At 50.5% G+C, this 15655-nt stretch overlaps 2 protein-coding genes across 11 annotated transcripts in view; both read left to right on the forward strand.

Moving 5' to 3' along the window:
* Positions 1-2238, forward strand: part of pde4dip (phosphodiesterase 4D interacting protein) — a 57499-nt gene extending 55261 nt beyond the window's left edge. For all 7 annotated transcript variants that reach the window (XM_084692661.1, XM_084692662.1, XM_084692656.1 and 4 more), the window contains one exon: positions 119-2238. In XM_084692661.1, coding sequence (XP_084548787.1) covers positions 119-264 — 146 coding nt within the window. In that variant the 3' untranslated portion in view covers positions 265-2238. The remainder of the gene's footprint in view (positions 1-118) is intronic.
* Positions 2239-2813: 575 nt separating this feature from the next.
* Positions 2814-15655, forward strand: part of mast2 (microtubule associated serine/threonine kinase 2) — a 96857-nt gene continuing 84015 nt past the window's right edge. For 3 of the 4 annotated variants that reach the window (XM_084692359.1, XM_084692361.1, XM_084692365.1), the window contains exon 1: positions 2815-3701. In XM_084692359.1, the coding sequence (XP_084548485.1) occupies positions 3627-3701 (75 nt within the window). In that variant the 5' untranslated portion in view covers positions 2815-3626. Of the gene's footprint in view, positions 3702-15655 lie in introns of all 4 variants that reach the window. The other variant, XM_084692360.1, reaches the window with a different exon arrangement.

The raw sequence follows: 15655 nt of genomic DNA on the forward strand, positions 1-15655 counted from the left end.
CCTCCCTCCCCCCTCTTCCTCCCCTCCCTCCCCCCTCTTCCTCCCCTCCCCTCCCCTCTTCCTCCCCTCCCTCCCCCCTCTTCCTCCCCTCCCTCCCCCCTCTTCCTCCCCTCCCCAGGAGAGAACCCCGGACCCCTCCATGAGCTCCGTGGCCCTCCTGGTTGGGGTGTCCTGACACCCCTCCTCCAGGCTTCTCCTCCCAGGGCCTTTGGCTCCCTGAGGACCACAGACGCTCAGGCTCAACGTCACCCCCTACAGGCGTGATCCTCACTACCCCCGCTCCAGCTCACTCCTGGAGGAAAGCGAAAATCTTGGGTCTATAAGGGAAACACAGGAGGCTAAGGGAAGTCCTGGGTGTCGGATTAGGGAAACACTTGGATTGAGGGTGTCTCGTGGAACTGTGTCGACGGTTTGGTTGTCAGAAAAGTGTCTGTTTGTCGAGATGAAGCGTAGTTGTGTGTGAAGTTGCTTCTGAGGAAAGTGGTTGGCTTAAGACTGTCATTGTCAGGTTTGTATAGTTCATCTAAGTGCTAGAAGAGGTTTTTGTTTAAGGATCTCAACTGAAGTGTTTCCCTAGTTTTACCAGGGCTTCCTCAGACTGCTTTAGTTGACAGCCACTTAACAAGTGGACATGTTTTCAGGGATCCCGCTACAGTCAAATATGTGCCAGCAGCAAAAAAAAAGCAGATTTTTAAAAAGGCAATCAAAACTGAAGTGCTTCCTTAAAGCTTCATATGAAGCTAGATTGTATTTGTTGTAGATAAGTAGTTGCATGTTGTTTGAACAACCAGTGGGGGAAAGGCCATAACCGAAAACAACTGAAAAATAGATTTTATGTTTGTTTCTTGTTACGAAAAGTATAACACTGAAATGATCCGCTAGTGATGTCACTTAGTACAAATACTGTCCGGATATTCAACAGCCTTTTATGAGTGGCTAGTTCTGGACCTGTCTTCTTGCTGAAATGCCAACACTGTAACCAATATCTTATATGAAAAATGTATATTAAGTTTAATATTAATTTAACTTTATATTCAGTCCTTGTCGGGAAATTGGTGTTCCAAATGATGGATCATATAGTAATAACTGTAAGGAAATGTGCGAGGAACAAGCTCTTGAACGCAATCCACATGCCTGACTGCTGTCATCGCAGCATTGCACCAAAATGTAACGTTCTAGCTTGTTCGCCCCTGACCTCCTCTGAGAAAGACAGGAACATTTGGTGCTCAGGATAATTTGCTCAATGTTTTATTTTTTTTGTTATTTTACAACAGTTTCTAATGGACCAGATGCTTATTTTTTATTTCATGTTTATCAAAAACAACTTGTTAATCTATTTGTGTTTGGATAAACCCTAATAATACAAAATGTTGTTACAATTCGATATATTTTGTTCAAAAGTGACAATCATGGGCAGGGGAGGATGGATGTGGGGTATTTACACTGGCAAAATGCTGTTTCTGTGTGCTTATTTTAGTTTCTGTGTGCTTATTTTAGTTTCTGTGTGCTTATTTGAGTTTGTACTGTACATAGCCTGTTGCCTGTTGTGCATGAAATGTGAGTTCACTGTCCCTCAAAGCTTTACCTGAAATATGCAAGATTTGGGTTAAGTGCAATAGCCCTTTAGGCTGGTTCATGCTGTTTTCGCTGATCCTATAGGATCCAATGCCATGACATCTGTAGTCTACGGTATAATAGTTTTAGGTGAATCATTTGTTATCACGGCAGTATTTTCCGCTATACCCTCACAGATGTTTTGGTATGGTAGATGTAATTAGTTTGTATAGGCAGCAATGCATGAATCTAAGCTTTATCATACGGTGCGCAAACTGTAGAGCCAATCATTTATTTGTAACAAAGTAACAACAGGAGAATAGCACGTGTGCCATCGCCTCCCGCGTGCACCTTTGGCCTCTAGTTTTCCTGTTCATGTTTTCAGGAGTCTTGTTTTCTCCCCTAAAAACAAAACAGTAAGGATTAACCAAAGTGAACAACTGAACAGTTGTTGAAACGTTTGCAAATGTACAATTTTCTACATTGTTGTTGTGTTTGTCGGAGCCACTTACAGCGTATGTTAGTAGGCTACATACGGAAGGTTGAACATAGGGTGTGAAAGGGTGCATAGCTCTGTTGTTTTGCTGCAGAGACAAGACTGAAGCTCATCGTATTTTTATGCATGATTTTTTCAAACAAAATGTTTTGGGGTTAAGCTTTTCAATAAAAGGGGATCAAAATGAACGTGTTCGTTGTGTTGTATTTAAATCAAAATGAACTTGTTCCAGTGAACACCACCAGTTTCTTATCACGTTAATAATCACCACCCATTTCATTCACTAGATGGCAGTAGACACATGGATTTGTGAATTATCTGACCGGGCTATGCCTTTGCGAAGCATCATGCTGTTGCAAATCAAAAAAGGTTTTCATGTTTTTACGTCTTTATGTTTGTTTGTTTGTATACAAGTATGTATTCGCACAATCACATGACTTAGTTAATGCTAAACGCATAATCTCCCCAGTTGAAACGTGACACTTTTCCCTTAAATTCAGGAAGCAATAAAGCTGTATACAGACTGCAGCATAGCCGGGATCCACTGCACTGTCGGCTTCCCGGTTTCCGAGAAAGGCGATAAAAGCAAGGGCGGAGCAACTAATTCAAATCAAATAGCGATATCCCACTGTCAGTAGCTAGGTTGAGTATTCCGCAGCCTAGTAGACGGTGACTGAACTAATACTACACACCGCGGGGCGTCCCAGGTCTACCAACCGAAGACTTTTATGGAGTTTCAGCCACAACCTGCTACCCTGAAGAGTGACGAGTTGACCAACTAGTGGGCAGTCGGTCAACACATGATCGTTGACATATTCAGTGAATTTTCCTCAGTGGGCTTTTATGGATACCTGGAAGTGTCGCACCGTACCTGTCAAAAGAAGACAAGCGTGTCAGTCTGACAATGCACAACGACAGCGCATGCACGTCTTCAGTGAGCTACAGCAACGCAGCTAGCTAGCTACAGTTTTTTTTAGCAAGCTAACCATTCGCCAGATTCATGATGCACCGGTCGGTCCGTGTGAAATTGGAAGACAGGGCTTAAAGGACAACGGAGCCTAACTGCATACAGTCTGCTCCATTTTCTTCTCCTCGGAACCAATAAGTTAGCTAAGTTAATAGCTAGCACGTTAGCTGACGTATAGCTAGTCTACTAATTGCACAAGGTCGGTAGCGCGTTAATGGCTTAAAGTCAAAACCGAAAACATCCCGTCGCCAGGCGTCTATGGCAAGACTGAAAAGGCGGGTTCTACACGACTACACGGTCCCTACAGCTACCAAGTGACCGAGAACTTGTCCAAAGCAGATGTGACAGATGTTTTGCCTATGCAGTTAGTGGAAGTTGACCTCAACTAGTCAACTTTATCTCGTTAGCCACCGTGGGTGATGGATCTTCCACGCGTCGCGTGTGGACACAGCTGCTTATCGTTGTATTAGCAGTTAGCCTCTCTCGTCAAGCTTTACATTTTCAAAGAAAATGTGTTAGCTTGCCAATCCTGGTTAACCCAAGAAAACCTCTTGACAATCCGTTAATCAACCAATCTCCTCCAGAAAATCAACCCTTCCACCTGAGAAAATGAAGAGAGCCGAAAATAAACACAAAAGAAAACTGTTGGACCATCAGGGTAAACCAAGAGAAGACAGCGATGCGGTGAGTTGTCAAATAAGAAGCGTAAATGTTTTGCCAATTAAAAACATCTGTCTTGCCTCCAGAAGTTAGAATGTCTGTTGTCTGAGATCTTTGTCTTATTTGCTGGACTTGCGCCTATCTGGCGTTTGAACATGAAATACCTTTCCAGATGTTGTTTTTGGATTGAAAGCTTTATGCTTTTCAGATGTTAGTGAAGATTTATTGTAGCAAAAACTGCAATAGCTCTCAAAAAATCCATGGAATTTGGTATTATTATGACCTTGACCGACGGGGTGCTCTGAGAAATACTTGTTCTATTATCTTAACTTGGAAACTTGATTTTTAACTTTATATAAACCTCTCCGTAAGCTTGTACTTAACAGAATTGGTTTAGAATTGTACCTCAAATGATGACATCACCACTATGTGATTGATCCATAGGTGAGTTAATGTTGTTGTTGAGTTCTGGCCCTAGTTCCACAGTTGTCAGGCATGCCGCCTGTATTGTCTTCAAACAAAGCCCTACCTTGGGATTTGAATGACTTCATCGACCTTGCCGGCCTACTTCCTAGTCTGTGTTTAGTCTTTGGGCGTTGTAATTTATTGTCCCCTACTCAGTAGTAGGTGCAGTTGGTCCTGCCCTGGTTTACTAGCTCAGGGCTCATTGACATGGTTTGTCAGAGAGCCATAAACAGACAGCAGAACACACAATTCCAGGGCCTACGACAGCAACACAGACCACAGTAACACTTGCAGCGGCGTTTTACAGGCTGCAGTGTAAAGGGACAGTGCACGGGGTTTGCCAGATGTTTGCTACATTCAACAAAACCTCGTGTTTGCTTTCCTGTCTTCGGATTAGCACGGTGCTGCTCGACACACACAGACTGTCCTGTGTGCTCGAAGTGCCCCGTTCCCACGATGAGCACACCAGGTCAGCTGAACCCATGTGTATCTCCCCGTCATCCATCATGTGACGAGGGAGTCGGATGGCTGAGCGGGTAGGGAATCGGGCTAATACTCAGAAGGTTGCCGGTTTGATTCCCGTCCAGCAAAATGACGTGTCCCTGGGCAAGGCACTTCACCCTACTTGCCTCGGGGGGGGGGGGAGTCTGCTAAATGACTAAATGTAAATGTAAGCTGACAGCTCAGCACTTTGTGGATGTAGAACACTCAGTGGACGCAGCATGCTGCTCCACAGCAATGTGCTGTCTCATCACACTGCCTTGACCTTAAAACCGAGAATTCAAAATCCCTGGCTTGACGGACAGACTGCAGGAGCTACCCACAGAACAGACTGCAGGAGAGGCACTTCGGAACGAGAACGTTCTAGAGCCAAATAGATATATAGTTTTTTTTCTTGCCCTCACGATCATGTATTTGCCTCAGTAAGATCGTTTGAGCCGGTGTTAGTGTGTGTCCACTTAGCCTGGGTTAGATAAGAGCTACCAAGCAATAGGTGATTGACAGCCTGCCCTGCACTGTACGCACACTGCAATCTCTCAATCTGATTCAAATAATCCATGCTGTCATGGCTGTATTCTTAGTCATGGGCACCTGCGTGTGTGTGTCACAGTCGTGCTGTCAGACAGCTGAGTTATGACAGTACATTTTTTGAGGTTTCTCTCCCCAGCAACTCCCATCAGAGCAAGCTAGTTCTGCCTCGCGCGCGCTGCTTCACCTGACTCCTGTCCAGAAACACTCACTACTTTTTGCCTCGGGGGGGCAAAAACAGAAATTCTCTGTGGCAGCCCTCACCGGCTGGCTGTTGAACTCGTAACAGACTGTGTCAATATCCTGTCATCTGCTCTGTGGACTTTACTGCTTTGGGATTGCGAACGAGCCATCTAGCTACGCAGACAGTCAACCAGTGTCCACTCTCTTCCATTAGGAGATTGACCAGGCCCTGGTAGATTGATAGATTCCCTTTAATTAGGGGGAATCAAGCTTCCCTACCCATCCCATTCAGATATAGGTCACTCTGGTGTGGCCTACGATGTGTGTTGAGGCCAGCAGCATGGTGTAATCTGTGGAGAGCCCAGCCGGTCTGCGTGTGTCTGATTAACGCGACCCAGCAGTAGCACGTGTCCACGTCATTACACATCTCTTAGCTGACTGATTAACAGCAAACGGAGACTGTTTAACCAGAGGGGCTCCCTCTGTCTGAGAAATCCATTCATGGATGACTGGCTGGATGGCTAGCTGGATGGCTAGCTGGTTGATTGACTGGATGGCTAGCTGGTTGATTGACTGGCTGGCTAGCTGGTTGACTGACTGGCTGGCTGGCTAGCTGGATGGCTAGCTGGATGGCTAGCTGGTTGACTGACTGGCTGGCTAGCTGGTTGAGTGACTGGCTGGCTAGCTGGTTGACAGACTGGCTGGCTAGCTGGATGGCTAGCTGGTTGACAGACTGGCTGGCTAGCTGACCAACTGGCTAGCTGGTTGACTGACTGGCTGGCTAGCTGACCAACTGGCTAGCTGGCAGGCTATTAGGCTAGCTGGCAGAATAACTGAGTGACTGCAACTGACAGGCTGGCTGGAAGACTGACTAAGTGCAACTGAGGAGTCATCAAGCCGTAATGGCTGCCACGTCCCCCATCTGCATCCCCCAGTGCTGCCACGCGACCCTGCCTGGACTCATTACTCTCAGCCCAAACGGCTGATGTCCCCATTAGAGTCTCCTCAGAGGGAGATGAGAGGGGGAGGTGGAGATCTAGAGGGCCGTAGAGCTGTAATTATAACCATCTCATTACGCAGAACGATGAACCTGGTGGTAGCTTATCCATCAGTGGCTGGTGGCAGGGGAATGCAAGGTAGTCTCTCCCCAGTGGGGCCGGTCTCTCCCAAGCGGGGGAGAGACGTCATCATAGGGTCCGTCTGCGTGGACCGTCCTGGCCCAACAGCCGTGCGGCAGGAGTCAGGAGGAATCAAACCCTGCACAGCACACGCATTTTATTATTTTCTTCCTTAGGCGGTTTCGTCTCAGACACAAACAGGGGAACTGTTGTGGTTGGCTTGTTTCCACTGAGCACCCCTGGGTTCAGAAAGCCTTGAGGTGTGTGTAACAGTGTGTGTGTGTGTAACAGTGTGTGTGTGCGTGCTTGGTTCCACAGTGGGGGTGGGTCCCTTCCATTTGTCACTGACGGAGAGATGTGCTGATGTTAATCTGAGCTGAACATCACATCACTCTCCCTCCCCTCCCTCTACCTCTACCTCCCCCTCTCCTTTCATTCCTCCTTCTCCCTCTACCTCCCCCTCCCCTTTCATTCCTCCTTCTCCCTCTACCTCCCCCTCTCCTTTCATTCCTCCCTCTCCCTCCCCCTCTCCTTCTCCCTCTCCCTCCCCCTCTCCTTCATCCTCCTCCCTCCACCTCTCCTCCGCTCCTCCCTCCCCAGCATGGTCCAGAGCAGAGCGATCTGCAGTCTTAAGACCCAGGGCTCTCTCGCTCTGTCTCTCTCGGGAGGGAGGGAGGGAGGGCAGGCAGGCAGGCAGATGAGAAGACAGGCTCATATTAAACCTCTCACTCACTGGAGACACTGAAAACCCCCGCAGTGCAATAAGGTGGGAATCAATAAAGTGATTTAGGCTGTGCTCCACTCCATATTAAACAAGGTCTTCTTTGCTGTGTCTGTGTGTATGCGGCGGGGGGGGGGGGGGGGGGTGGTGGTATTTGTTTATCCAGCCTGCCAATATTAGACTCTGGAAAACAAGTTTGAGTGTTGTAACCTGTCTTCTTGAATGTTTGCTGTGTGTGTGTGTAGTGTGTGTGTGTGTGTGTGTGTGCACACATCACCGTTTGACGGGTCAGTTTGTTGTGCACGGTGACGCAGCGCCCCAGAGTCACCCCACCTGACCTGGCAAACACACAGAGCAGCCCACTTCTCAGCTTATGCTCTATCTCTGGCTTCACACACACACACACACACACACACACACACACACACACAATGTCGTTACTTTGTTCCCCATGAGCTTTGTACATGCAGGGTTGCTTGTGTATACATGAGCTTGTTTGGGACAGACTGGTGGTGTTGAAGGCAGCTTGGCTTGGAAAGACAGTGGAAGGCTGGGGCTGGGGCTGGGGCTGGGGCTGGGGCTGGGGCTGGGGCTGGGGCTGGGGCTGGCCAGGGGCAGGGTAGGGTAGGGTAGGGTAGGATGGGGTGAGCAGGGCAGGGCAGGCAGGTTGGGAAAGGGTGTGGAATGCTGCGTGCGTTGACCTGCACTTCACAAACACCTTGCACTGGTTCATAGCCTAGAACTGACTGTTTCCATGCCCCAGGTGTGAGGGGGGGGGGGGGGGTGAGAGATGCATGACGTGTGTTTCGAGTGTGTGTTTGTGTTGTTTACCCGCCTCTTCTGTGCGTATGAGATCCTACACACGCGCGCGTGTGGCTGTTACACCCCCGGCTGGATTAGTGCTAGTTACTGTTGGTCAGCTTCCAGCATGAGCAGCATCCTAGCTGGAAAAACATCCTGCTTCCATTTGACAGTACCAGCCTGTCCTTTCCTCTCTCTCTGTCTCTATCTCTCTGTCTGTCTCTGTCTGTGTCTCTCTCTCTGTCTCTCTCTCAGAGAGACCGACCGACAGAGAGACGGACAGAGAGACGGACAGAGAGGGGTAGGGGGAGACACAGACAGAGAGAGACACAGACAGAGAGAGACACACAGACAGAGAGAGACATAGACAGAGAGAGACACAGACAGAGAGAGACGCAGACAGAGAGAGACGCAGACAGAGAGAGACGCAGACAGAGAGAGACGCAGACAGAGAGAGACGCAGACAGAGAGAGACGCAGACAGAGAGAGACGCAGACAGAGAGACCTGTGATTACAGCCAGTCTGTTCACAGTTTCCTGCAGACACCTCTGCATATATCCACCTTGTAATTACCAACACTGTTGCTACTCACTAGTACTTTAAGCTCAACCATCGGAGTAATCCACCCACCATGAAACACCTTTACACTCCTGGAGGGTGGGAGAGCGCCCTACACACACGCACACGCACACGCACACACACACACACACTCAAGCACACACACACACACACACACACTCAAGCACACACACACACACACACACACACACACACTCAAGCACACACACGCCCTATGTAAACAGTGGATGTTGTGCTTCAAGAGTTCTACAGGGTAATCCTCCTGCACTGCTGCCTGGGGCCCATTGAGTTATGACACATGTTGAGGTGTTGCGTAACCAGGAGATGTTCTGTAGCATACAGGCCCCCTGGAGAGAGACAGGAAGTGGTCTCATGGGCAGGAATTGTCATTGCTGCTCGCTGTTCGACTGTTGTTTACATCCCAGGCCAAGAGACGGGGTTATGTCAACAAACTGACCCTCAGACCGAGGACCGGGGTCGGAAGGTTCCGGGGAGAGTCCACCGATCTCTGTGAAGGTTCCTAGCAATAATCAGGCTACACACACACACTCACTCACACACACTCACACACACACACACACACACACAGGGTCGAGGCTGAAAGTCGAGGTTTCATGGCTTCAGCCAAACCACACATTTACCCTGGCAGCCCACCCGGAGGCGCCCTGGCAGTTTGGAGCAGTCACGCTGCATCACCAAGACAGTCTCCACGCGGGCCTATGAGAGACAAGGCTGGAGGAGGAGGAGAGGATAGAGACGAGGAAGAGGAGTTACAGAAGGTGTGAGGGATGAAGAGGATGAGTCTGTGGGGAATCAGATCCCCCCCCCCCCCCTCCATCTTTACTCTGTATTGGTCGCTGGGGAGTGCGGTGCTGGTTAAGGCCCACAACAGCGCAAGGCCACAACAGCGCAACGAGATGAGATCTCCACACACACTAGCCAGACTAGCAAACCAGTCCTCTCAGTGGGCCCGAGTCCAGCTCTCTGGCTCCCCTGAACTCCCTGGCCCGGCCCAGTCCTCTGCTGTGTAATTCCCCCGCGGCCAAAGCTAATGAAAGCAAGAGTTAATGAGCCATTCTTGTTCTGCACCAGAATTCATCCTGCCTTCATCAATGGCCCTCAGTCTGTTTACGTACCTGTCATTCCACATCTTCCTCATAGGGTTATATAATCCTCTTTTTCTACCTTCACCTCCTCTGTCTCTGTCTCTGTGTGTGTGTCCCCTGACCCTCCCCTCCCCTCCTCCTTCCTGTCATGACATCACAGCCGTCATGTCTTCCCTCCCCGTGTCCCTCGGCAACCGCCAGAGGAACAGCCGGCAGCAGCTCTGGGAGCCTGAGAAGAGGAAGTGGAACACTTCTGTGGCCTGGTGCCTCTCGTCTCTCTCCTACCTGCTCTTTCTCACACTCACTCACTCACTCACACACACACACACACACACACACACACTGCCTGTGGTTCAGACATCTGGAGATTGGGAGAGGCTGAGGTTAGAAAACAGATGCTGCTTGACACGACTCAGAGGAAACTCAACTGTCTATAGGAGGAGTGTGTGTGTGGGGGGGCAGGGGAGGAAGAGGAGGAAGAGAGGAGGAGGTGGCGGAGGAGGAGAGGAGAGAAGACCATAGTCTCCAGGTACCTGCCTATTAGCTAAGTGCCTCCAGTCTTCTCTGCCCTTGGCCCTCAGATGGACTGTTCTTCACAACATGAATCCCAGACATGGAGCCTCTGTGATGACGTATGAAGGCATAGCTGTAGGGAGACTGCATCGTACCCAGCTGTGCCTCTCTGCGAACCAATCAGCTGAATGATATAGACATTATGCACAAATGAAAACCTAGCTTGCAGTTTATGGTAATGAGCCGGTGGAGGGAAAATCCTATTTAATGGCCGTAGATTGTTTTCTTTACAGGGAGGTGAGGGTGGAGGAGGGGGAAGGGTTTGAGCGACGCACAGATTTTTTATAGGGACGGAGGGGGGCGGAGGGCGGAGGGGGGTGGGGGGGGGTGTTTCGGTTCTCTAATTCCCCTGATAGACACACCACAATGAGTGCTGGAGTGGGAGAAGGTTTAGGGGGAGAGGACTCTCTCTCTCTCACACACACACACACACAAGGGGGTAAATAATATCCCTTGAGTCCCATCAGAAAGAATTGTGTCTCAGGGTGTAATTACCATACTGATGAGGCTTCTTCATCAAGCCCTGCTGTTTTCATATTCTCAGAAGGACAAACTCCAGCCCTGACTGAGCCCCTCTCTGCCTCAGCTAGCTGGCTCTCTCTCTGCCTCAGCTAGCTGGCTCTCTCTCTGCCTCAGCTAGCTGGCTCTCTCTCTGCCTCAGCTAGCTGGCTCTCTCTCTGCCTCAGCTAGCTGGCTCTCTCTCTCTGCCTCAGCTAGCTGCCTCTCTCTCTGCCTCAGCTAGCTGCCTCTCTCTGCCTCAGCTAGCTGCCTCTCTCTCTGCCTCAGCGAGCTGGCTCTCTCTCTGCCTCATCTAGCTGGCTCTCCCTCTGCCTCAGCTAGCTGGCTCTCTCTCTGCCTCAGCTAGCTGGCTCTCTCTCTGCCTCAGCTAGCTGGCTCTCTCTCTCTGCCTCAGCTAGCTGGCTCTCTCTCTCTGCCTCAGCTAGCTGGCTCTCTCTCTGCCTCAACTAGCTGGCTCTCTCTCTGCCTCAGCGAGCTGCCTCTCTCTCCGCCTCAGTGACTGCCTGCTCTGTCTGGGTGTGCACTGAGATGCAGACAAGAGCCCCTTTTTTTTCCACTGATGCACAGAAATGAAATGTTGTAATTAGGATAGGCAATCGTTTTAGAAAGGCTGATGTCGTCTTTTCATGTTTCATGGAGATGTAATTAGTTTTCTTTGTCCGTGCAAAAATGTGAAGCATAGATTCTTGTGATGCTTTTCCCTTTATGGTGTGTGTGTCTGTGTGTGTGTGTGTGTGTCTGTGTGTGTGTGACGTGATGCGTGTCTGTGTGTTATTGTGACTCCTGCTCATTCTTATTCCTGATACACAGTAACTGGACACGGAGGGAAGTTGCACAAATGGTTTCATTCCTCTTTTATCAACTCATGACTGAAAGTGTGCGTGTGTGTGTGTGTGTGTGTGTGTATGTGTAAGTAAAGTAGTTTGCTGCTAACACATGCTAAATGGTCAAGATTCAATCAGACAGACTGGTTTGCTCTAGTCTGTCCAGACTGTTCCCTGACCCTCAACACACACACACACCGCCCCTGCCTGTCTGCTGAGTCATCCTGCCTGCCTGCCTGCCTGCCTGCTCAGTCTGTCCTGTCCTAGGCACTTTATATATATATATATATACATACACACACACACAGACAGTTCTCTGGCTGTCAGAGACCTGTTTGACTCAGCGTCAGTTGCAGCAAATGAACCATCTCTCTCTCTCCCCCCACCACCATATAAAAGGCCATTTAACTCATCTCCTCACTCCATTACTGCTTCTGGACCGCAGACAGTTCTAAATGCTAATGTGTGTGTGTGTGTGTGTGTGTGCGTACATCCATTCCTCTATGCGCGCAGTCTGAACTATCCATCAGAGTCAACCTTAGTCAGCCCGTAGTGAATTATTCATTAAAACAGCCCCTTTGTTTTAATCATTAGGACAAGAACTGTCAGTCAATATGGCGGCAACACAGCCCCCACCCCCGACAGACACACACTCCAGTACACACACACACACACACACACACTCACTCACATGTGACAACTCACAACACCCGTGTTTTCGACTTCCTCTCTCTGTTACACCTGCTCTCTCCTTGACTCAGTGCCTCCTGTTTTGCGTTCTGCTTTCTCAGGTGTCAGACTGGTTTAATTAGTCTAGTCCAGAACACACTGACTGACGTGGAGCGGAGAAGCTGGAATGCTGATTGAGGCGATGTGACAGCCTGCTGGTTGCTGGTTGCTGCCTGAGGGCTGTGCTGTGTTTGGTGTCCATCACCTTGAAGACCTTAGCCCCAATGCTCAGGGTCTTAAAGGTCAGGGGGCGTTTAATCGTTTGTTTACTTTGAGGTCGGTCTGGCTTCTGCTGATTGGCTGGGGGCGGGGGGGGGGGGGGCATTTAGCTAAGGCGGCCAGCAGGTAATGTTTGGTTTTTCTAGGAGCTCCCAGTAATGGACTATTCTCCCAGCTGTGACAGTGATTCAGAGCTGACTTTCTGGTCGGGCTGTCTGGTTTTTTCCTCCCCTGTGAAAGGCCAGCGCTGTCAGGCAAGGGGGGAGAGTGCAGGGGGGGCTGGGGCTGGGGCTGGGCACCTGTGCCCGGGGAGAGAGACTGGGCTAACCTACCCTCCTGGATCATGCTGTCCTTCCTGCTCCAGGACTGATTGTCTGACTGGCCTTTGAAGGTCACACACACTAGGGGGGGTCATTGATGCTGGAGTCTGGCACCACCATTATTCTCTCTGGAGCTATCAGCCCTCCATACATCCCCCTCGCAAGGCCCTCTCTGCTCTCTACGTCAGGCCTGTCCTGATGTGGTCTGGTCTAGCTCTGGCCTGGTCTGGTCTTGTGTGGTCTGGTCTAGCTTTAGCCTGGCCTGGCCTGGTCTAGCTTTAGCCTGGCCTGGCCTGGTCTAGCTTTAGCCTGGCCTGGTCTATCTTTAGCCTGGTCTGGTCTGGTCTGGTCTATCTTTCGCCTTGTCTGGCCTGGCCTGGTCTGGTCTATCTTTAGCCTTGTCTGGCCTGGCCTGGCCTGGTCTATCTTTAGCCTTGTCTGGCCTGGCCTGGTCTGGTCTAGCTCTAGGCTGTGGTGGTGAGCCCTGCAGTGGCAGTGTCAGGTGGACTCTGACAGACTAGTCCAGTCCTCCATAAAGGAGGGTTTGGAGGGGAGAGTCAGGGAGGTGCTGGGCTGAGGAGCAGGGGCTGCCCTGCATCACAGCTGTAGCAGACAGATTACAGGGGGGGTGGGGGCGGGGGGTGAGAGACAGGGGCAGTAGTAGCTAAAATAGCTCAGCCCCCAAGCCCTGAGTCATGACTCATAACCCTCTAACAAGCACTGGGCTTTTGATGGGTCGTTCTTTTACAGTTCCAGCGAGAGAAAAGCCTGCTCCCTCATTCCTGCAAGCGAGGCCCCCCTGGTCTTTTACCGCTCCGTCTCACCTTCTCTCTCCTCCTGTCTTGTTCGGACCCCCCTCCCCACCTCCTTGGTATCTTCCAGTGGTAAGAGTGTGTGTGTGTGTGTGTGGGGCAAGACCACAGAGACTGAGTGGGGGGGGGGGCTCACTGTAATAAAGCTGCACAAAGCACTTTCTTTGTCCTCACTCCCACTATCCGCAACAGAAACCCAATGAAACACCCCTCCGTCTTTATTTACTACTCTACAGAGCCTTTCAAGATGCTCCCCATATGGAAGGGGGGGGGGGGGATGAATGCCCCAGTAATCCCAGCTAGTAATCAGGTCTGGCCCAGCATGTTGGGTTCATATTCTCCAAGACTGCTCTCTCTCTCTCTCTCTCTCTCTCTCTCTCTCGCTTTCTCTCTCGTTCTCATTCTCTCTCTCTCTCACACTTTCTCTCACACACTTTCACTCTCTCTCTTTCTCAGGAGAAGAACAGACTGGCTGTAATCACAGGTCTCTCTCTCTCTGTCTCTCTCTGTGTCTCTCTCTCTGTCTGTGTCTCTCTCTCTGTCTGTGTCTCTCTCTCTCTACGTGATTACACATACATTCTGTCCATCAAATATCTGCCCCGTGTTTAGGAAATGCCAGTCTATCATGTGTGAACGCTTGGACCCATTTGGAGTTGGAAGACAGCCCAGGCTTGTATTAGTCATGTTATTCCCTGTAGCACCCCATCACTTGCTCTTTATCTCTCTCGCTCTCTCGCTCTCTCTCTCGCTCGCTCGCTCTCTCTCTCTCTAACCCCTAGGCCCAGCCCCTAGGCCCAGGCAGTGACAGCGCTGTCCCTCCAGGCGTCTCTGCTGAAGCCCTGTCCCCTTGACCCCGGCACGGTCCATCTGGAACACGTCAACACCGTTAACGGCCTGGAGGAGCACACGCCTGTACGCAGCGTGTGCACACACTGTACCGGGCTGCAGGGAAAGCGCTTGTGATGCAATCCTCCTGTACAGGCATGCTTGTAATGTTCTCAAATAGGAAGGAACACAACATGCTCTACGCTGCTCAACGGGTTAGAAACACACACTGCCGCAGCAGGGCTGAAGAACCACCTGCTGTGTGTGTGTGTGTGTGTGTGTGTGTGTGTGTGTGTGTGTGTGTGTGTGTGTGTGTGTGTGTGTGTGTGTGTGTGTGTGTGTGTGTGTGTGTGTGTGTGTGTGTGGCCGAGGGTGGTTGGGGTGTTAAGGTGTGCCTCTTGCTGTCAGGAAGACATTTCATCTTCATCTCCCTCCCAGAGCCAGGAGATGGGGATGGGGTGCACTTGTTTCGTGAATGCAGCCCCCGAGCATTCTCATTTTATTATGCCAAGGGGTTATGCCAAGCCCCAGGCCCTAGCCTCTACCCTCGCCTCAGCCCTAGCCTCTCCCCCGGCCTCAGCCCCGCCCCTGGCCTAGCCTCTCCCCCGGCCTCAGCCCCGCCCCAGGCCTGGCAGATGCTCAGGTTGAGCCCCAGGTGATGGATGGTGGAGAACATCCCATCACATCCCTCCACCACGGACGCAGGACAAGACGAATGTTGAGCAGATGAAATGTCTCAAATCACTGTGGTGAGGAGAAAGAGAGGGGAGGAGAGGGGAGGGGGAGGAGAGAGAGCAGGAGGGAAGGTTTTACTTCCCCCCCCTGTGTACTGTAAGTGAACCCAGGTGCCTCTGGATGTTTTCCAGTCAATTCCACAACCTGCTGGTTTTGCACTTCATGAACAGAGTGGTGGCAGGGTACAGTTCTCTAACAGGGAGCGTGTGAGAACACCAGGCACAGAAAAAGTGTTATGGAATGGTGTTTTTTTTTGTTGGGGGGGGGGGGGGGGCATTTCTGCTTTATTAATGAGACACAGACAGACCTCCCTGGGTGATTTAAAGAGAGGGGATGATTGTAACATGTAAATGAGCCTTGCCTTTCCATGAATCTGCTTTCTCAAGTTTTCAAACAATGAAAGTGCCACTCCCCGTGAAA

This window comes from Hypomesus nipponensis, chromosome 26, assembly GCF_054491055.1.
Source record: "Hypomesus nipponensis isolate SF chromosome 26, ASM5449105v1, whole genome shotgun sequence".
NCBI lineage: Eukaryota > Metazoa > Chordata > Actinopteri > Osmeriformes > Osmeridae > Hypomesus > Hypomesus nipponensis.